Raw genomic sequence first — 16,349 nt, 5'->3', positions numbered from 1 at the left:
GTCAGTTAGGAACACCACTTTATTTTAAGAATGTGAAATGTCAGAATTATAGTAGAGAGAATGATTTATTTCAGCTTTGATTTCTTTCATCACATTTCCAGTGGGTCAGAAGTTTACATATACTCAATTAGTATTTGGTAGCATTGCCTTTAAATTGTTTAACTTGGGTCAAATGTTCCGTGTAGCCTTCCACAAGCTTCCCACAATAAGTTGGGTGAATTTTGGCCCATTCCTCCTGACAGAGCTGGTGTAATTGAGGCAGGTTTGTAGGCCTCCTTGCTCGCACACGCTTTTTCAATTCTGCCCACAAATTTTCTATAGAATTGAGGTAAGGGCTTTGTGATGGCCACTCCAATACCTTGACTTTGTTGTCCTTAAGACAATTTGCCACAACTTTGGAAGCATGCTTGGGGTCATTGTCCACTTGGAAGACCCATTTGCGAACAATCTTTAACTTCCTGACTGATGTCTTGAGATGTTGCTTCAATATATCCACATAATTTTCCTGCCTCATGATGCCATTTATTTTGTGAAGTGCACCAGTCCCTCCTGCAGCAAAGCACCCCCACACCATGATGCCGCCACCCCCGTGCTTCATGGTTGGGATGGTGTTCTTCGGCTTGCAAGATCCCCCCCCTTTTTTCTCCAAACATAACGATTATGACCAAACAGTTCTATTTTTGTTTCATCAGACCAGAGGACATTTCTCCAAAAAGTATGATCTTTGTCCCCATGTGCAGTTGCAAACCGTAGTCTGTCTTTTTTTTATGGCGGTTTTGGAGCAGTGGCTTCTTCCTTGCTGAGCGGCCTTTCAGGTTACCTCGATATAGGACTTGTTTCACTGTGGATATAGATACCTGCTTCCTCCAGTATCTTCACAAGGTTCTTTGCTGTTGTTCTAGGATTGATTTGCACTTTTCCCACCAAAGTACGCTTATCTCTAGGAGACAGAACGCGTCTCCTTCCTGAGCGGTGATGACTGCGTGGCCCCATGGTGTTTATACTTGCATACTATTGTTCGTACAGATGAACGTGGTACCGTCAGGCGTTTGGAAATTGCTCCAAAGGATGAACCAGACTTGTGGAGGTCTACAATTTTTTTTCTTAGGTCTTGGCTGATATCTTTTGATTTTCCCATAATGTCAAGCAAATAGGCACAGTTTGAAGGTAGGCCTTGAAATACATCCACAGGTACAATTGACTGAAATTATGTCAATTAGCCTATCAGAAGCTTCTAAAGCCATGACATAATTTTCTCGAATTTGCCAAGCTGTTTAAAGGCACAGTCAACTTAGAGTATGTAAACTTCTGATACACTGGAATTGTGATACAGTGAATTATAAGTGAAATAATCTGCCTGTAAACAATTGTTGGAAAAATGACTTCTGTCATGCACAAAGTAGATGTCCTAACCGACTTGCCTAAACTATAGTTTGTTAACAAGACATTTCTGGAGTGGCTGAAAACAAGTTTTAATGACTCCAACATAAGTGTATGTAAACTTCCGACTTCAACTGTCCATGCTAAAATCACCACTGAGTTGATGCAAGCTTTGACTGGAATCCAGTGGAGTGTGCGAAGGAGCGAGGTGACATGAGAGAACTTGGGAAGGTTGAAAACCAGGCGGGCTGCAACGTACTGGATATGTTGCAGGGGATTGATGGCACAACCTAAAACACAAAACCAAACCTACACTGGAGTTGCTCACCAAGACAACATTGAATGGCCTAGTTACAGTTTTGAATATTGTACAATCCAGCTGTGCAAAGCTCTTAGAGACTTACCCCAAAAGACTCACAGCTGTGATCGCTGCCATACGTGCTTCTATAAACACTCGGGGTGTGAATACTAATGTTAAGGAGCTCAGTATTTCTGTATTTCATTTTCAATAAATTTGCAAAATGTTCTAAAAATGTGTTTTCACTTTAACCCATCTCAAATTCATGCTGTAACACAACAAAATGTGGAATAAGTCAAAGGGTATGAATACTTTCTGAAAACACTGTATATCAACATCCTCGAGGACTTTCTTGTGACCAACCTGCACTCTCCAGTCTCTCCCTTGTCAAGGATCTCCCTTCTCTCTCATTACTGACATCCACATAAGGAATCACTCTGCGACGAGCACAGACAAATAACACTGGCGTCCAACTTCACAATAAAGCCAAATAAAACTGGAGCACAGTTCCATGATAAAGCCAAATAATACTGGAGCACAGCTCCATGATAAAGCCAAATAATACTGGAGCACAGCTCCATGATAAAGCCAAATAATACTGGAGCACAGTTCCATGATAAAGCCAAATAATACTGGAGCACAGCTCCATGATAAAGCCAAATAATACTGGAGCACAGCTCCATGATAAAGCCAAATAATACTGGAGCACAGCTCCATGATAAAGCCAAATAATACTGGAGCACAGCTCCATGATAAAGCCAAATAATACTGGAGCACAGTTCCATGATAAAGTCAAATAATACTGGAGCACAACTCCATGATAAAGCCAAATAATACTGGAGCACAGTTCCATGATAAAGCTAAATAACACTGGAGCACAGCTCCATGATAAAGCCAAATAATACTGGAGCACAGTTCCATGATAAAGCTAAATAACACTGGAGCACAGCTCCATGATAAAGCCAAATAATACTGGAGCACAACTCCATGATAAAGCCAAATAATACTGGAGCACAGCTCCATGATAAAGCCAAATAATACTGGAGCACAACTCCATGATAAAGCCAAATAATACTGGAGCACAGCTCCATGATAAAGCCAAATAATACTGGAGCACAGTTCCATGATAAAGCCAAATAATACTGGAGCACAGCTCCATGATAAAGCCAAATAATACTGGAGCACAGCTCCATGATAAAGCCAAATAATACTGGAGCACAGCTCCATGATAAAGCCAAATAATACTGGAGCACAGCTCCATGATAAAGCCAAATAATTCTGGAGCACAGTTCCATGATAAAGCCAAATAATACTGGAGCACAACTCCATGATAAAGCCAAATAATACTGGAGCACAACTCCATGATAAAGCCAAATAATACTGGAGCACAACTCCATGATAAAGCCAAATAATACTGGAGCATGATAAAACAGATGACTAGCCAGACATTCGGTTAAAGGTCTGCTTACGAAAAGTAATGAATGTTCTTTCCTCTGTGATAAAATATATCAATTAGCTAGGTGCATTAATAACGAAGCAGAGAAATACCATTACAGCTTTTGCATATTGTAAAATTTGTCTTATGAGTATAGACAGGTAAGCTTGGTTTATTTGTCAAACTGGTCTGTGGGAATGTATGGCCGGTTATGATAAATTCATAATGATAAATTCCTAACTCATTGTGTTGAATCTTTCTCTTGCTATTTGTCTTTAAACCTGCTGTTTGTATTTCGCTTACAACATCTATGTCGAGGTGAATTGTTTTGAGGGGCGTCAAGCACCATCCACACAGAACAGTATGTCAAAGAGGTTACATTTGCTTACCAAAGTGCACTTAAAGTCCATAGGAATGCAGTTATAATTGTTGAGAGGTGAGGTCTCTTAGCTACAGCAAAGACCTTGTTCTGGAATTGCTTTGCATGCCTTTACTCAGCCATTGATCAGGACAGAGTGGAGGATGATTGGGGTAACGGGTTGGTGTGAGCTGGTATACTGTCATAACACTGCTTGTGTTCGGGTTTATGCCATTGAGATAAGCTGTGACCCCATTAGCTTTCATTAAAAAGACTGTTTCCAATCACATAGAGCCATTCAGCTTATAGTATGGAGCTTTGTCTCTGTGGTCATCAACAGCCAATCGGCTGCCTTACCTGTGATGTCATTCCACAAATGACCAAATGTCCCGCTGTTTTTGTAAACTAATCCAAATGAGTGATTAGGATTTTTATTCTGATCCCCATTAGCTGTTTAAGAAGCAGCAGATATTCTTCCTGGGGTCCACACAAAACATAGAACATGAAAAAATACAGAACACTAATGGACTGGGACAACAAGTGTGAAATCGGCTAAGTCATTCCACAAATGCCCAAATGTCCCTCTGTTTTCGTAAACTAGGCCTAATCCAAATGAGTGTGAAATCTGCTTAGTGATAGGTGTATGTAAGGGCATATACCATACTATTCATTTTCAAGAATATCCTTGTCCATATGAATTAAAGCACACCTATATTCAATTTCTATTTTCAAATCAAATCATATCAAAGTTTATTTGTTATGTGCGCTGAATACAACAGGTACACCTTATAGTGAAATGCTTACTTACAGGCTCTAACCAACAGTGCAAAAAAAGGTATTAGGTGAACGATAGGTAAGTAAAGAAATAAAAGCAACAGTAAAAAGACAGTGAAAAATAACAGTAGCAAGGCTATATACAGGCACAGGTTAGTCGGGCTGATTGAGGTAGCATGTACATGTAGATATGGTTAAAGTGACTATGTATATATGATGAACAGAGAGTAGCAGTAGTGTAAAATATGGATTGGCGGGTGGTGGGTGGCGGGACACAATGCAGATAGCCCGGTTACCCAATGTGCAGGGGCACTGGTTGGTCGGGCCAAGTAGTATGTACATGAATGTATAGTTAAAGTGACTATGCATATAAGATAAACCGAGAGTAGAAGCAGCGTAAAAGAGGGGTTGTGGGGGCACACAATGCAAATAGTCCGCGTAGCCATTTCATTACCTGTTCAGGAGTCTTATGGCTTGGGGGTAAAAACTGTTGAAAAGCCTTTTTTGTCCTAGACTTGGCACTCCGGTACCGCTTGCCATGCGGTAGTACAGAGAACAGTCTATGACTGGGGTGGCTGGGATCTTTGACAATTTTTAGGGCCTTCCTCTGACACCGCCTGGTGTAGAGGTCCTGGATGGCAGGCAGCTTAGCCCCAGTAATGTATTGGGCCGTACACACTACCCTCTGTAGTGCCTTGCGGTCGGAGGCCGAGCAATTGCCGTACCAGGCAGTGATGCAACCAGTCAGGATGCTCTCGATGGTGCAGCTGTAGAACCTTTTGAAGATCTGAGCATCCATGCCAAAACTTTTTAGTTTCCTGAGGGGGAATATGCTTGCCTGCCATCCAGGACCTCTACACCAGGCGGTGCCCTCTTCACGACTGTCTTGGTGTGTCTGGAGCATTCTAGTTTAATGGTGATGTGGACACCAAGGAACTTGAAGCTCTCAACCTGTTCCACTACAGCCCCGTCGATGAGAATGGGGGTGTGCTTGGTCCTCCTTTTCCTGTAGTCCACAATCATCTCCTTAGTCTTGGTTACGTTGAGGGATAGGTTGTTATTCTGGCACCACCCGGCCAGGTCTTTGACCTCCTCCCTATAGGCCGTCTCGTCGTTGTCGGTGATCAGGCCTATCACTGTTGTGTCGTCTGCAAACTTAATGATGGTGTTGGAGTCGTGCCTGGGCATGCAGTCGTTGGTGAACAGGGAGTACAGGAGGGGACTGAGCACGCACCTCTAGGGGGCTCCAGTGTTGAGGATCAGCATGGCAGATGTGTTGCTACCTACCCTCACCACCTGGGGGCGTTCCGTCAGGAAGTCCAGGCAGAGGGAGGTGTTTAGCCCCAGGATCTTAGTGATGAGCTTTGAGGGTACTATGGTGTTGAACGCTGAGCTGTGGTCAATGAATAGCATTCTCACATAGGTGTTCCTTTTGTCCAGGTGGGAAAGGGCAGTGTGGAGTGCAATAGAGATTGCATCATCTGTGGATCTGTTGTTTGCAGTGGAAACCATGATATGGCTATGCCCATTATATAACAGACCTCTGTTCAAATGCATGTGTATTTGATTGTGTTATTTAAAAACATATTTTATGTGTATTTGAGTATTTTCAAATAATGTGGCCCGAATCAATTACTTCTAATTCAGTATTGAAATTCTTCTGTTTTCAAGTAACACATATCCAAGTGTCTTTGAAAGTGAAATACCCTAAATAGTATTTTAAACCATGCCTGTTATATAATCATTAGATAAATGGATTGTCATTTTTCTTGTGGAGAATAATGACAACACAATAACCAAACAACGTGCCTTCAAAAAGTATTCACACCCCTTGACTTTTTCCACATTTTGTTTTTTTATAGCCTGAATTTAAAATTGATGCAATTTTGATTTTGTGCCACTGGCTTACACACACTTTTTCAATTTAAATTATTATACAAAATTATTGCAACCAATAGAATGTATACATGGGGGATACAACCATCCCAGCTCTGCAGATTTTGCTGCAAAGATACAGAATCAGTAGATAATTTTTTGATACTGTCCATGTGTACAGTGCCTTCGGAAAGTATTCAGACCACTTGACTTTTTCCACATTATGTTACATTACAGCCTTTAAAAAAATGTGATTTAATTTTTTCCTCCCTCAACAATCTGCACACAATACCCCATAATGACAAAGCAAAAACAGGTTTTTAGACATTTATGACACTTATGTAAATATTTCATTTACATAAGTATTCAGACCCTTTACTCAGTACTTTGTTGAAGCACCTTTGGCAGCGATGACAGCATCGAGTCTTCTTGGGCATGACACTACAATCTTGGCACACCTGTGTTTGTTTTTCCCATTCCTCTCTGCGGATCCTCTCAAGCTCTGTCAGGTTGGATGGGGAGCGTTTCTGCACAGCTATTTTCAGGTCTCTCCAGAGATGTTAGATCGGGTTCAAGTCCGTGCTCTGGCTGGGCCACACAAAGACATTCACCCGATCGAACATCACTGGAGAGACCTGAAAATAGCTGTGCAGCGACACTCCCCATCCAACCTGGCATAGCTTGAGAGGATCTGCAGAGAAGAAAGGGATGATGTGTGGCAGGTGTGGCATGATTCTAGCGTCATACCCAAGAAGACTCGAGACTGTAATCGCTGTCAAAAGTGCTTCAACAAAACACTGAGTAAAGGGTGTGAATACTTACAGTATGTAAATGCCATTTTTCAGTTTTTATATGACATTTTTTGCTAAAATATCTAAAAATCTGTTTTTGCTTTGTCACTATGTGGTAGTCTGTGTAGAAAAATGGTTTAATAATTTTAGAAAAAGGCTGTAATGTAACAAAATGTGAAAAAAAGTCAAGGGGTCTGAATACTTTTCGAATGCATTGTCTTACCATGGCGACATGGGATGTTCCTGAGTGGCCTATTTACATTTTTGATTTAACGGTGATTCAAACATGTATTGACTCAGGGGTGTGAATACTTGTGTAAATTAGATATTTCTGTATTTCATTTTCAAGAAATTTGCTAACATTGAGCGTAGATGGGTGAGATTTTTTTTTAATCCACTTTGAATTCAGGCTGTAGTACAACAAAATGTGGAATACATCAAGGGGTATGAATACTTTCTGAAGGCACTGTATGGTATTAACATAACAAAGGAAGAAGCATTTTTACATGAGTTTGTTTTGACATTATCTACTTGTCGTAGCATCACAAAATGGAGACAAGGAGAGGGCGGCTGATGAGAGCCACAGCTCATACGCACTGGGCCACCCACATGGCAAATCTAGATTAAAAGTGGATAAGCCGACAGAGAGAGAGAGAGATTTAGTTAGAGAGGGTGTGTATGTGTGAGTGAGAGAGAACCAGAGAGAGAGGGAGATAGAAATAGAGATCGAGAGATATAGCGATAGAGGGGGGAGAGACAGATAGCTCAACTTGATTAAGGTTGAAAGGCAAGCTTTAGTGAAACAGTGTCCGTAGGGTACGCAGAGTGGAGAGGCGGTATGTATATGTGTGCGAGCCTGTGCGTAAATCTGTGTGTGTTCCTGATTGGGTAGATAAAGCTTGAGAGAGATGCGGGCGGTCCGCCAGCTAGCTGTAACAGGGGGCAGATGGGCCATGGGTGTACAGCTGGGGATAACAGGGGGCAGATGGGCCATGGGTGTACAGCTGGGGGTAACAGGGGGCACATGGGCCATGGGTGTACAGCTGGGGATAACAGGGGGCAGATGGGCCATGGGTGTACAGCTGGGGGTAACAGGGGGCACATGGGCCATGGGTGTACAGCTGGGGATAACAGGGGGCAGATGGGCCATTGGTGTACAGCTGTGGATAACAGGGGGCACATGGGCCATGGGTGTACAGCTGGGGATAACAGGGGGCAGATGGGCCATTGGTGTACAGCTGGGGGTAACAGGGGGCACATGGGCCATGGGTGTACAGCTGAGGATAACAGGGGGCAGATGGGCCATGGGTGTACAGCTGGGGGTAACAGGGGGCACATGGGCCATGGGTGTACAGCTGGGGATAACAGGGGGCAGATGGGCCATTGGTGTACAGCTGTGGATAACAGGGGGCACATGGGCCATGGGTGTACAGCTGGGGATAACAGGGGGCACATGGGCCATGGATGTACAGCTGGGGATAACAGGGCAGATGGGCCATGGGTGTACAGCTGGGGATAACAGGGGGCACATGGGCCATGGGTGTACAGCTGTGGATAACAGGGGGCACATGGGCCATGGGTGTACAGCTGGGGATAACAGGGGGCACATGGGCCATGGATGTACAGCTGGGGATAACAGGGCAGATGGGCCATGGGTGTACAGCTGGGGATAACAGGGCAGATGGGCCATGGGTGTACAGCTGGGGATAACAGGGGGCACATGGGCCATGGGTGTACAGCTGGGGATAACAGGGGGCACATGGGCCATGGATGTACAGCTGGGGATAACAGGGGGCAGATGGGCCATGGGTGTACAGTTGTGGATAACAGGGCAGATGGGCCATGGGTGTACAGCTGGGGATAACAGGGGGCACATGGGCCATGGGTGTACAGCTGTGGATAACAGGGGGCACATGGGCCATGGGTGTACAGCTGTGGATAACAGGGGGCACATGGGCCATGGGTGTACAGCTGGGGATAACAGGGGGCACATGGGCCATGGATGTACAGCTGGGGATAACAGGGCAGATGGGCCATGGGTGTACAGTTGTGGATAACAGGGCAGATGGGCCATGGGTGTACAGCTGGGGATAACAGGGGGCACATGGGCCATGGATGTACAGCTGGGGATAACAGGGGGCACATGGGCCATGGGTGTACAGCTGGGGATAACAGGGGGCACATGGGCCATGGGTGTACAGCTGGGGATAACAGGGCAGATGGGCCATGGGTGTACAGCTGGAGGTAACAGGGCAGATGGGCCATGGGTGTACAGCTGGGGGTAACAGGGCAGATAGGCCATGGGTGTACAGCTGGGGGTAACAGGGCAGATGGGCCATGGGTGTACAGCTGGGGGTAACAGGGCAGATGGGCAATGGGTGTACAGCTGGGGGTAACAGGGCAGATGGGCCATGGATGTACAGCTGGGGGTAACAGGGCGTAGATGGCCCTTGGTGTACAGCTGGGGGTAACAGGGCAGATGGCCCATGGGTGTACAGCTGTGTGCTCGCTCCACCAGCTCCAAGGAGAAGTCTGCCAAAGGCCTATGAAATCGCTCCCCTTTAAAATGCGCCCCCAACAGATTTCCATGCAAAGTATCCCCTCAACTAATTGATCCTCTTACTTTGGCTACAGTTATACAGTAGTCGTGTCTTTGAATATTGCAGGCAATATGTTCTTAGCTATAGGATGGATGGTATTTTTGACTCTCTCACAATTCCTGCTTAGTTGAAAATGAATAGTTAGTGGCAAATATTTATGCATTGTTATCTGTAGAACACTAATGGTGACAAGGCTTCAGACTTGGCATGTATAAGAGCCATCATGTTCCCTGATTGGATCATTCATGTATTAGAGCCATCATGTTCCCTGATGGGATCATTCTGTGTTGACATGGATTGCCTGGGCAGTGGTCAGTAGGTAAAATGTTTTTGAAACCCACTGGAATTTGAAGGCAGTACCTGAACTTGTCCAACTGGAACAAGTTTTTAATTGCATATCATTTTCCTACAGTGTGCCCGTTACGAACATTGTTAGAATGAGACCAAAGTGCAGCGTGGTAGGCGTACATTTGTTCTTTATTCAAAAGGACACAGAAAAACAACAATATGCAAAGCAGAACGCAACTACACACAAACAATATCCCACAACTGAAGGTGGGAAAAAGGGCTGCCTAAGTATGATCCCCAATCAGAGACAACGATAGACAGCTGCCTCTGATTGAGAACCAACAAAGAAATAGACAAACTAGAATGCCCACCCAAATCACACCCTGACCTAACCAAATAGAGAAATAAAAAGGCTCTCTAAGGTCAGGGCGTGACAGTGCCATGCTGAACACTACCCTGGTGAGTGAAGTGACCTTCTCTATACATGGGTAAGTAATGTGTTGGCATGGTGCGGTTCAACATACATGACTTGTCTGGCATCAAGAAGCCAATATGAGTCAAAATCCCCTTTAATTTCATGCCTCCAAACTCTAGTGGCATATTAATGTTGACATGGCTCAATACAAGAGTACATTTTCTATTGACACGGAAAACAGCAAGATACATGAAACACTAGCAAGTATGTTATTAGGCATTCTGTCAACTGAGACACTCTACAACATGTCACTACTCTGTTGAACACTTTTTGATGAGTCATACAGTCCATTGATTTAGGTAAATCCATTGGGGATTTGTATGTAAACATTTTACATTCTATACATTTTCTGTGCATTTTACTATGTCAATCGATGTGTTAGATAAAATGAATGATAAGTATTTTCTGATTGGTATCAGTCAGAGAAAAGAGAAAAGCTCTCGTTATTGACTCTGGACCTATTACATTACCCTGCCAGTAGCTGGAATAAAAAGGAGGAATTCTCCACACAGAGGATGGAATCAAATATTTATATGGTCTTCAACAGCTGGTGAATTGCCATACTCTACTGTAAATTGAAGCCTTTTATTTCGCCATAACGACCCTATACCATCATTGGGCATAAAATACCAATGATTCACTAGTAAATACATTGGTAGTGTTGCGCTGCAAAGTACCTTCTTTAAGGGCATAATGGTACATAACGTTTTCAATTGCCATTTTTCACTCTCTTGCTGCTTCTTTTAACCTTTAAAGAAATACCTTTTATGGAGATACAGACATTACCTCTTAGCCTTTCACTGTCAAACACTCTGCATATGTTATGTACTTCAGTGACTTGGCAGTAACTCATGAATATGAAATGTAACAGAAAAGCCAAATAGTCACTGCACTTTATGATAAAATAAACAGATTCCCAATAGTATCCTATTATTCTCAATAGCCACCTCAGCTAAGTGCTTCATACAGTAAAAATGCCTCATCTTTCTATGCATTTATAAGCCTTCGCCATGAATACCTTCAATATTTGTAGCAGCGGCTGAGATTCCACTCATAAAAGTGAAATTGCTCTTGGTGTTATTACTCTGTTGACGAATGTTGATCTTGTTAACTTGATGCAAGTGTGACTGTGTGATATCTTACAGCTTTGTGTCTTTCTGTTTGTTGTTGTTTCAGCAGGATGGGATCCCAGGGAGTTTGCGGATAAAGGGTATGTCTCCATTTTTTTCCTTCCCTTCTGTCACAGTGCTTGGGCTTTTACTTTCATGAATATTATTGTTGAGTCGACTATGAAACTGTTATTGGAGAGTTGTGTAAAACGTTTGACGAAACTAAACAGGCAGATAACACACATTTACACTGAATGAACTCAGTGCTAAGTGGGGCTAAGGGCCCTTCCTAAGCTAATTGTTTTAAGATGGTAATACGATGAATCATTTAGCTATTTGATTTAGAATTTTAGTACCCCTTTAGGTATAAGTCAACAATTTGGACACACCTACTCATTCAAGGGTTTTTCTTTATTTTCTACTATTTTCTACATTGTAGAATAATAGTGAAGACATCAAAACTATGAAATAGCACATATGGAATCATGTAGTAACCAGAAAAGTGTTAAACCATTTAAAAGGTATTTTATATTTGAGATTCTTCAAAGTAGCCACCCTTTGCCTTGATGACAGCTTTGCAAACTTTTGTCATTCTCTCAACCAGCATCACCTGGAATGATTTTCCAACAGTGGAGTTCCCACATATCAAATCTAAAATGTATTTATATAGCCCTTCGTACATGAGCTGATATCTCAAAGTGCTGTACAGAAACCCAGCCTAAAACCCCAAACAGCAAGCAATGCAGGTGTAGACGCACGGTGGCTAGGAAAAACTCCCTAGAACGGCCAAAACCTAGGAAGAAACCTAGAGAGGAACCAGGCTATGTGGGGTGGCCAGTCCTCTTCTGGCTGTGCCGGGTGGAGATCATAACAGAACATGGCCAAGATGTTCAAATGTTCATAAATGACCAGCATGGTCAAATAATAATAATCACAGGCAGAACAGTTGACCCAAAACACATATGCTGAGCACTTGTTGGCTGCTTTTCTTTCACACTGCGGTCCAACTCATCCCAAACCATCTCAATTGGGTTGCGGTCAGGGGATTGTGGACGCCAGGTCATCTAATGCAGCACTCCATCACTCTCCTTCTTGGTCAAATAGCCCTACACAGCCTGGAGGTGTGTTTTGGGTCATTGTCCTGTTGAAAAACAAATGATAATCCCACTAAGTGCAAACCAGATGGGATGGCGTAACACTGCAGAATGCTGTGGTAGCCATGGAAATCCACTAGTCATTCTAAAAGGGTTCTATTTTTGTGCATGTACAGGTAGAACATGAGTCAAACCGCTGAACATGACTGAAGTGAATCTACTCCCACTGCATTGCATGAAAGAGACTAGCCTCTCTCCCGTCAAAGAGATTAGCCATTCTGTTATCAAAAAGACTAGCCTCTCCGCCATCAAATAGACTAGCCTCTCTGCCATCAAAAAGCCTAGCCTCTCTGCCATCAGAGACCAGCCTCTCTGCCATCAAAGAGACTAGCATCTCTGCCATCAAAGAGACTAGCCTCTCTGCCATCAAAGTGGATGTCTGTCATTCACTGCAGTGTTGACCCCTCTCATCTCTTTGAGGAGGGAAGGTGTGAAGAGAAAGCCAGAGGATTTGATTCTCAGGGAATGAGTTTATCTTTCATATCCTGCTAAGGATCCTCAAAAAATGGTAGAATATTATGAACAGACCAAATAAAGGATTACCATCACAGATAATTATATACATGATTCATTATTTGATGGGCTATTTAATCTTCTGTCTTATAATGATACTTGGTAACACTTTAGGCTACTGGTATAAGGCTTTGCTACTTGTTGTTAACATTTATGACTTATTCTGATGTAGTACAGCAGGGCTTACATCGTCAACCCAGTCAAAATGGCTGTTATTTAATCAGGAACATTAGACAATCCCGAGGTCTTATAAACGTGTAATACCTGCTTCTGAAAAGTGTCACCAATACTTTCAATGTTATTATACATACTCATACATCTCAAGCCCACTGTTTTTGGTACATTACTTATTATGCTTTGCTGGAAATGTCAATAGATAAGAGGCCAACACTTAGAGATTGAATGTAGTACCTCTAATATCTCCTGTGTACACCCTTAACCTGGCACCTAACCACCCACACAATTACCCTTGCATCTAACCACCCACACCATTACCCTGGCACCTAACTGCCCACACCATTACCCTGGCACCTGACCACCCACACCATTACCCTGGCACCTAATACCCACACCATTACCCTGGCACCTAACCAGTGACACCAATTACCCTGGCACCTAACTGCCCACACCATTACCCTGTCACCAACCACCAAAACCAATACCTGGCACCTAACTGCCAACACCGTTACCCTGGCACCTAACCGCCCACCAATATGGCATGAGGCAATTCAGAACGCAATAATGCGCAATGACAAATGTCTGAGTGCACTCCCACGTCCTGACAAATGTGTCTCGTATGTCACTATGTCACCTTTGTAATCTGTAGACCCTTCAACATGTACGCACGCAGGCACGAGTGAACGCACCCACCCACGCACGCACACACACACACGCACGCACGCACGCACCCACCCACACACACACACACACACACACACACGCACACACACACACACACACACACACACACACACACAGAGAGACAGAGAGACAGATACAAGCACACACACACACACTCAAACCTCAGCTAAAACACAAAAGTCAATGTCAGGAGGTAGAAAGGTGGTGTGGTGACCAAGATGTCTGCCACTAAGCATTATGAAGGGTTGATAATGGATGTCTCACTGCCATTTTTTCTCTCCACCTCTGGAAGGTCAAAGCTGTAATTGTAGAGGGAGCATTATCATAAAGGGCGGCCCCCAGCTGTCGGCTGAGATTCCGTTTAATCCACACCTCTCTGTAAGCAGGGAGAGGAGACTATGGATTGTTTTCAGCAAACTAATTTCAGGCCATGTAACAAGACAGCGTAAGTAAAAGAGATTCATAAATAATTAAACTATTGTAGCTTTCTCTTCAGAGGAGGGGTTGGGGGGGGGGGGGTGGTTACACCCTGTGGCTGCAAGGAAAAGTTGTATTAATGGTTCATTGAAGTTATGAACACCTTACGTTTTACTTACTGCTATAGATAGTTGATTTCATTGGGCTATTAGAATATATATTTTTTGTCAAATGTGTAGTCAAATCTCAAGGAATTAACCAAATGTGATGGTGACCTTATATGTCCTAGCTGCAGAATATTTTGAGACTCCAATTCAATCCTCAGATCAGTAAGTTAACAGAAATTGTACAGACATAACATATTGTTACAGTACACAAAGTGAGTTTCTATGCATGCTGTTTATCAAATGTAGACATTTTACATTTAGACATTGGTCACATAAAACAATTCAAACAGATCCAGAATCCAGCAGAACAGAAGCAAAAATGACTTTGAATGTCAGAATGGAAGAGACAAAGACGAACAGAATACACCCATCCCATTCCACAACTCAGCGTAAATGAAATACCAAATGAAGTCTGGGGCCATAGCAACACCTCTTGCTGTTCGGCTCGGTACAAATATACCTTGGGATGTTGTTGGGGAAATGCTATTTGTTGGAGTAAATAGACTCTTTCAATTTACAATATTGAATAGCTGGTGAAACAGACATTTAAAATATATATTATGTCCATTTGGTGCCACACTGAGCTACTATTTGGAACAAAAGTTTTTCGGATTTGGAAATTGCAGTTTTCTCCCAGAATAACAATCGCCTTCTATTTTGAATTCAATAGCAAACATAATTATCAAATTGATGAAATGATTACTTTGTACACTCAGCATCCCCACCCCTACACCACCTCCCCACCCTACTTTGGATAATACAAAGGCAGTTAATACAATTATTTGCCCCCGCTATGGGACTGGGTTACACTTTTAATAACTTTTCACAGCAGTATATAAGAGCGGAACGTTAAACATTGTGCAATGCGCTGCACTTTCCACTGACAGACTTATTGGTGGAAGACTTCCTGTTGTTTCAATCACACACAGTCAAGTCCCATAGTCTCCCAACGAGTTAGTATGTAATAGCTTTCATAAATCTTAATCAAGTTACGGGAATTAAGATTCACGGAATGTAATAGACTTTTAATAGAACTCCTTTTTTGGAGAGAAATCAAGAAGAAATTGAGAAATCGCCTGAAGATATACTGAGAAGTGAAGAGGCCTTGGGAATAGTTGGATGACATAAGGTGCATGACATGCTGCGTTTCTCATGGACAACAGTGACTCTTGACCGACGAAGCCTTAGTGGACAGGTGGGCTTGACCTAAATACAGTTGAAGTCGGAAGTTTATATACATCTTAGCCAAATCCACTTAAACTCCATTTTTCACAATTCCTGACATTTAACCCTAGTAAAAATGCCCTGTCTTAGGTCAGTTAGGATCACCACTTGATTTTAAGAATGTGAAATGTCAGAATAACAGTAGAGAGAATGATTTCTTTCAGCTTTTTTTCTTTCATCACATTCTCAGTGGGTCAGAGGTTTACATACACTCAATTAGTATTTGGTAGCATTGCCTTTAAATTGTTTCACTTGGGTCAAACGTTTCGGGTAGCCTTCCACAAGCTTCCCACAATAAGTTTTGTGAATTTTGGCCCATTCCTCCCGACAGAGCTGGTGTAACTGAGTCAGGTTTGTAGGCCTCCTTGCTCGCACACACTTTTTCAGATCTGCCCACAAATCTTCTATAGGATTGAGGTCAGGGCTTACTGATGGGCACTCCAATACCTTGACTTTATCGTCCTTAAGCCATTTTGTCACAACTTTGGAAGTATGCTTGGGGTCATTGTCCATTTGGAAGACCCATTTGTGACCAAGCTTTAACTTCCTGACTGATGTCTTGAGATGTTGCTTCAATATATCCACATAATTTTACATTCCTCATGATGCCATCTATTTTGTGACATGCAC

The 16,349-nt window shown here is 42.9% G+C and overlaps 1 protein-coding gene across 5 annotated transcripts in view; it reads left to right on the top strand.

Annotated features, from left to right (window-relative positions):
• Positions 1-16,349, top strand: part of LOC110488940 (follistatin-related protein 5) — a 189,988-nt gene that overhangs the window by 38,007 nt on the left and 135,632 nt on the right. For 3 of the 5 annotated variants that reach the window (XM_036943078.1, XM_036943077.1, XM_036943080.1), the window contains exon 3: positions 11,451-11,484. In XM_036943078.1, the coding sequence (XP_036798973.1) occupies positions 11,451-11,484 (34 nt within the window). The remainder of the gene's footprint in view (positions 1-11,450; positions 11,485-16,349) is intronic. The other 2 variants (XM_036943079.1, XM_036943081.1) reach the window with 1 other exon arrangement.

This window comes from Oncorhynchus mykiss, chromosome 14, assembly GCF_013265735.2.
Source record: "Oncorhynchus mykiss isolate Arlee chromosome 14, USDA_OmykA_1.1, whole genome shotgun sequence".
Lineage (NCBI taxonomy): Eukaryota > Metazoa > Chordata > Actinopteri > Salmoniformes > Salmonidae > Oncorhynchus > Oncorhynchus mykiss.
This window is presented reverse-complemented; position numbering and strand designations above follow the sequence as displayed.